The following is a 6000-nucleotide window of genomic DNA, read 5'->3' as shown; positions in this document are numbered from 1 at the left end:
GGATTGGATGACTGCCACCACCTTTTGTTGGGTGTCCCCCCCCCCCCCCACTTGTACGATCGTTTTTTGTTTCTGGTTGATAGACCCGGCAGTATTAACCAGGTCCGCCGCTGGATCCAGAACCGCAATGAGCGGCTGGCGTGACGAAGCGCTGTAAGTACAAAACAAGTATACATAGAGGCGTCGTCTCGAGACGATATTTACATGTATGTGTACGTGTGTGGACCAATCAGTTTCAAGGACAATACATATATTATCATAGTTATTTTTTGCATTTTGACTGCAAGTATTGTGGTTAATGCAGACATGAATCCTTGTAAAAAGGTTTCAGTTTTGTTGCCAGAAAAAAGGGGAAATCCCCTATTATTATTATTACTACGTGTGTATAGTTTGGTCAACTCCCGGTAAGACGGGACTTTGCTTTGTACGAAAGGAAATCGAAGTAGCAGGAGCAAACTCACGATGCAAGGGAGGGGAAAGCATCCAAACAAGAGCCACACAGACGGGTTTCACTGCGCTCCATAATACAGGTATTTTTGGGGGGTTAGATCGCGTAAATATAAATGTGTCGTTAAACCCGCCACCACCCGACACAGCCAATTAGTGAAGGTTTGTCACGTAAACAAAAAAAGACGTCAATTCGTGACTGGTACAGCACACCGAGTATGACGTATCGGCAGTAATTACAAAGAGCATCATCAGGCGACAGCCAGATTTGTGGAGAAATCCTCCAGTTTCGTTCTTAAATTGAGGGACAAATGTGATGTTGACACATGTGAGCCACACAGATGCGACGGTCAGAGGGGGGTCATGTATGCATGTACATCACAATGGGTGTCCATTACCGGTTAGTAACATTACTAATTGGCTGTGTCGGGTGGTGGTGGGTTTAACGACACATTCATATTTACGCGATCTAACCCAAAAAAGCATCTATTATGGATAATATTTGGTCGCGCAAGCCTACGTGTTCAACTGGCTTTACGATGAACCCACTTGCTGTACTGCCATCTCCTGGCTATCTCGCTGCCCAGCGAGTTTAGCAGTTTGGCAAATATCTGCGTGACCCACCAACCCCATGCCTCCCAAGGAGATGGTTCACGAGCGTGTGCCGCGTCGCGAAGTGTGGGGGAGTAGTGGCACAGTGGTTGTAATGGCCTTGCCATGTTGCGGCACTATGGGTATTATTATTAGTATTGCTACCATCGACGGCAGCGAACCCCATCAGGGGCTCGAACTGGGACCACGCAGATCTCCGTCCCCGCAGCGCGCTGATTGGGCACTGCCACTCACCCGCTCGGCCCCTCCACCCCCACCTGCAGCGAAGCGAATCGAGGTCGGGCAGGGCGTGATAACGGAGTAGGGTCACGCACGCCATGGCAATACGTTGTAACCGCGTGTTTGAAATTGTTTTTTTTATTCGCAGTCGCATTGTGACTACCTTTGCTCAGAGCCTCTTGTCACGGCAGAACAATCATAACCACGATATATCCACTGAGGGCCTCCCTCCAAGCCATCTCTCACTCTCCTGCGATGTCGATGATTTCAGAGGATGACAGATGGCACCGTGAGATCAAACTCATTCGCAGGATTGTGAGGGATGGCGATGGCGTAGAGAGAAAGAGAGAGAGAGGCTTTCTCATCCAGTAGTGGATAGAGCAGAGCTCATTATGATGGTAATGACGTCGACGATAATTACGGCACACTCAAACTCCACGCGTACTCATTTCCACCTACTTGCTGTACTTGCCCGCTGCGGGTGGATTTGATGACGCCTCCCGTCTCTGTTATCCGCCAACCCCTGGCTCGCGTGCATGGTGGTTAAGGATGCTGTCAGGGATCGGGCGAGGTAGTGCTATCGCTGGCTGGGACAGACAGGCAGGACCGAACCTGCAAGGGCCTCTTATCTCAGACGGCAGGTCGGACGAAAGTACAAATCTAGAGCCGGTTGTACAAGCTTTCTTATTTTCCCAAAAAGTTACAAAAAATTGAGTTTTTACAGAAGAGATTTGTCCGAACACGTTTGCATTTATGTGTATGTGTTTTTATTAAAATGTTTAACCATAAATCAAGGTAGTGTTCCCTTCACTTTACAAGTTGTATTTTAGAGTGGTTTGTCACTATAAAAAAGTCAACCGTATACATCTAAACTATTGTCGTCATTATAATCATCATAATATGTTGACATGTGACCCGCAGGCATTGTAGATCCATGAATGGCTGAGCCTACAGAAAAAAACGCAACTCTGGCAATATTCTACACAGTTTTGTTTTATACTTTTCACTCCTTGATTGTTTGCTCTGTTTGTTTATACTTTTGTTGTTATCGTGGTTAATAACAAAGCAATCTTTTATTATTAAAAGCGCACTGCCATAGCGCTCTGGTGGTGCTACATTATTTACAAAGTCAAAGTGATGTCTTGCATTGAGGCATCTGTGCTTATACAGCCAGTCTTGGACCATTCCACATTACTGTGGCGGGCGAGTCAGACAACCACTGTTGACTTCCCCACAAAGTTGGGACTAAACTGCATCAACCCTGGAGGGATGATGGGCTGAATCAACTCCCAACTACAGGATTTGAAATCAGATACCGAACCGATTTACCTATTAATCGATTTGTTTTTTCAAGGTTAGGCTATACAGCTCTTTTCAGAAGCAAACTGCTCACATTTGACAGCCCAACGAAGGAGCTTCTCACGTGGGGCATCTGTGCTTATCTATACTCGAAATGCATGTTTCTAAATGTGGATGTAAAAACCGGAGGACGCTGGAGAAAAATCCACGCGACCATGGGGAGGACACGCAACACTCCAAATATACAGACGTCAGGGTCGGGATCGAACTCACGACCTCCCAGGCGAGGTAGTTAACATCTCGCCACCGGATTGTGAGCTGCTTCCTGTCTGGGTAAAAGTTTAATCGCGAACTGTCTTTACCATTAGTACTCTGTATTGTTAGTGTTTTTTCACTCTTATTGTATTGCAATAGTTTTTTTTATTTAACCAGTACAGCCTCGGCGTGAGCCTCAACACGCGTTCTCAAGAGGGTCCTGCATTGGGATGTTTGGCGCGTTCCAGTAGGCGAGTGTTTGGCATCATGTTGCGAGGAAACGAGAGAACTGGACATAACGCAGCTCGTATCTTATCGTCATGAGAGTAGTCACTGAAACGTCATCATTATCATCAGCCATGGTCTACCCACTGCTGGATGAAGGCCTCCCCACGCCGACGCCACGACTCATGGACATATTTGCAAAAGAGCTTCATCATATTCCTCCAGCCCACTGATTCCATCTCGCTGCTGCACACGATCTGATCTTATCGCTATATCTCCGTGTCGATCGCGGTGGCTCGCTTGACCATACTCCATCGCGCTGGTGAGTGAGGGGTGGTGAAAGAATAGCAGGGGGCGGGGGGGAAGACTGGTTGAGATATCACTTGCCACTCATGTAGGTCGTGGCCTGGAATCAAAATTCAGGTCGCTGGGTGCGCTAACCACTGCGCCACCGTTCCCCTTCCCACCGTTAGAAGTAGCGGTGGTCCTCACCCTTTATTTGTAACCATGCCACAACTCATTGAGACCGACGGCCTGCTTTTTAAAATTAATGCGTTCAGCACATATTCACTCAGCCTCGCTCCTCGCTCACCTTCCGCAACCTGCATCGCCGGCATCTGCCACTTCTCCCAAGACGTCTGGCAAGCACCTTCTAGAGCTCCCTCTAGTGGGGGTCCTTCCACCAACTCCGCAAACTGCGCAAACTCCACAAACTGCGCAAACTCCGCAAACTCCGCAAACTGCGCAAACTCCACAAACTGCGCAAACTCCACAAACTGTGCAAACTCCACAAACTGCGCAAACTCCACAATATGCGCAAACTCCGCAAACTGCGCAAACTCCACAAACTGCGCAAACTCAGCAAACTGTGCAAACTCCACAAACTGCGCAAACTCCGCAAACTCCGCAATGCCGACGCCAGGGAATAAATGCGCGTGCTTTACGGGTTCTTGCACCTTCTGAAACATTTTCTGCCGCGTTTCCCTCCGATTCTGTGCCGGGAGCAGACCATGAAGGTCCGCCAGCAAATTACGAGGATAACGCTGGACGAATGGACCTCACGGGCAGAACGCCCTGGGTTTGATTCCGGGAATTTTTTTTCTTCCAAAATTCTGCAAGAGTTTCTTGCGAGTTCTCCGGTTTCCTCCCATGCTCCCATTTGGCCAAGCCGATCATTTAGGTCGGCCTCAAGCAATTATGCGGCACCGCTCCATTTGAATTGCTGCGAATGCTCGTCAACGTGAATTATGGCGGCAACCCACGTGGTCAGCTGGCCCCAGATCCTATCCTCAACGTCTCTCCTTGGCTCCTCCACAACTCCTCTTCCCCGTCCCTACTGCTCCTCTCACAAACTCTCTCTCCTGAGTCCCCCCCCCCATCCCCCCTTGCTCTCCTCTGCTTCTCTGCACGCATCCCCGTGTCAACTATTTCCTTTTCAGTTTCTGCTCCCCAGCTCTTTCCATGTTGTGCAATCGCCGTGCTGCTGTGACAGTATGTGGGGGAACGGTGGTATAGCGGTTGGCGCGCAGCGCTACGAACCCGGGGACTCGAGTTCGATTCCCGCTCACGGCCGACAGCAGCGACTATTATCTGAATTGGTCCTGGGCCTTCCCTAGGTCGACTCAGCCTTCAATGAGTACCTGGTGTGGTGTGTAAACATCGCCACTACGGAGATAAAGGAGGTTGGGCATTGGTGCTGGCCACCCACCCCCTCGTGTGTCATGCTGGTATTCATCGGTGCTCGCTAACAGAACTTACCCCAACAAGGGGGGAACTTTCGTTATACCACAATAATCATGCCTGCCTAAAACGTTGTGTATGTTTAATTGCGGGCCTGGTGTTAAGTAGCTGGAGGTGAAACCGGTGCAACCATGAGAACACAAATGAATGACATATCAGTACTTGAACAGAAAATAAATACAACAGTAAACATGCAAAGCAACATATTTATTTCCTTTTCCAGTTATGACAAATACACCCAAGACAGTTAAAACATATCTGTCAAAAAAAAAGATCTATTTTCCCTAAATCAAAGTAAAATATACTTCCCTGATCGAATAATTTCGCTTATTTTCCTTAACCCAATGATGTACGAAAAGAAACTGATTTCAGATTGGGAAACACAAAGTCAAGTTAGCAATTATTAGCTTTGAGCCTCAAAACATGACGTTTTTCGAACTTTGCTGAGATATCACGTACAGTAACTTTGGGGCTTGTTAAAATTAAATTCAAACGCAAGCGGCAAACCACTCGTCTAGAGCACCATCTGGTGGCCCTGACGAGCAATGAACATTGTAGAACTACCGCCCGCGTGCATCGTTCATCCGTCCTCAGGGCAGGTCTGTGTACCGCTTGATCCACGGCAGGAACTTGCTGGTCTTGGTGTAGACGGAGGGTTTCATGGGGAGGGCGCAGTCAAAGGCCCAGCTGGTGACACCGCTCAGATACCAGGCCTTGTCTGTGCCCTGGCAGGCGAGGGGGCCCCCCGAGTCTCCCTGCAGCCGCAGAGACAGCGATCGGGCGTCGATATATCGCAAAACGTCACGGAGTAAATGCCCGCGCGTCTCAGTACCCATTGGCGCTTGTTGACTTTTTTGAGGAGCGTTTGTTCATTGTCCTGCACTGAGATGGGTTGTACCATACTCTGTGGCCCGAGTCGTTTGTACCAAAGAGACACCTCCGTGGACACTCGGTGTGTGAATCACACACCCACGAATTTTAAAATAGTATTTTAGGACTTCTCAATATACTGTAATCATCTAAACGGACCTCAAATGTTCTTTCATATATGAATAAGGGCCATTGCCTGAAATGTCACCTATTATACATTCTTCTTCTTGGTTCTTTCGGTAAAGTCACGTAGAAGGGAAGTAATAAAATAATAAAAATAAAACATAATAAAATAATTCTCACGACGTTTCGAGAATTATTTTATTATGTTTT

General features: G+C 47.9%; 1 protein-coding gene across 1 annotated transcript in view; it reads right to left on the bottom strand.

The window, feature by feature from the left end:
* Positions 1-4985: 4985 nt before the first annotated feature.
* The window catches only part of LOC144720020 (uncharacterized), a 31814-nt gene continuing 30799 nt past the window's right edge, over positions 4986-6000 (bottom strand). Inside the window, exon 23 of the mRNA XM_078596437.1 lies at positions 4986-5552. Coding sequence (XP_078452563.1) covers positions 5388-5552 — 165 coding nt within the window. The 3' untranslated portion in view covers positions 4986-5387. The remainder of the gene's footprint in view (positions 5553-6000) is intronic.

Source organism: Lampetra planeri, chromosome 7 (assembly GCF_965212315.1).
Source record: "Lampetra planeri chromosome 7, kcLamPlan1.2.h2, whole genome shotgun sequence".
Taxonomy (NCBI): domain Eukaryota; kingdom Metazoa; phylum Chordata; class Hyperoartia; order Petromyzontiformes; family Petromyzontidae; genus Lampetra; species Lampetra planeri.
The sequence above is the reverse complement of the archived record's forward strand: the minus strand, read 5'-3'. Positions and strand labels throughout refer to the sequence as shown.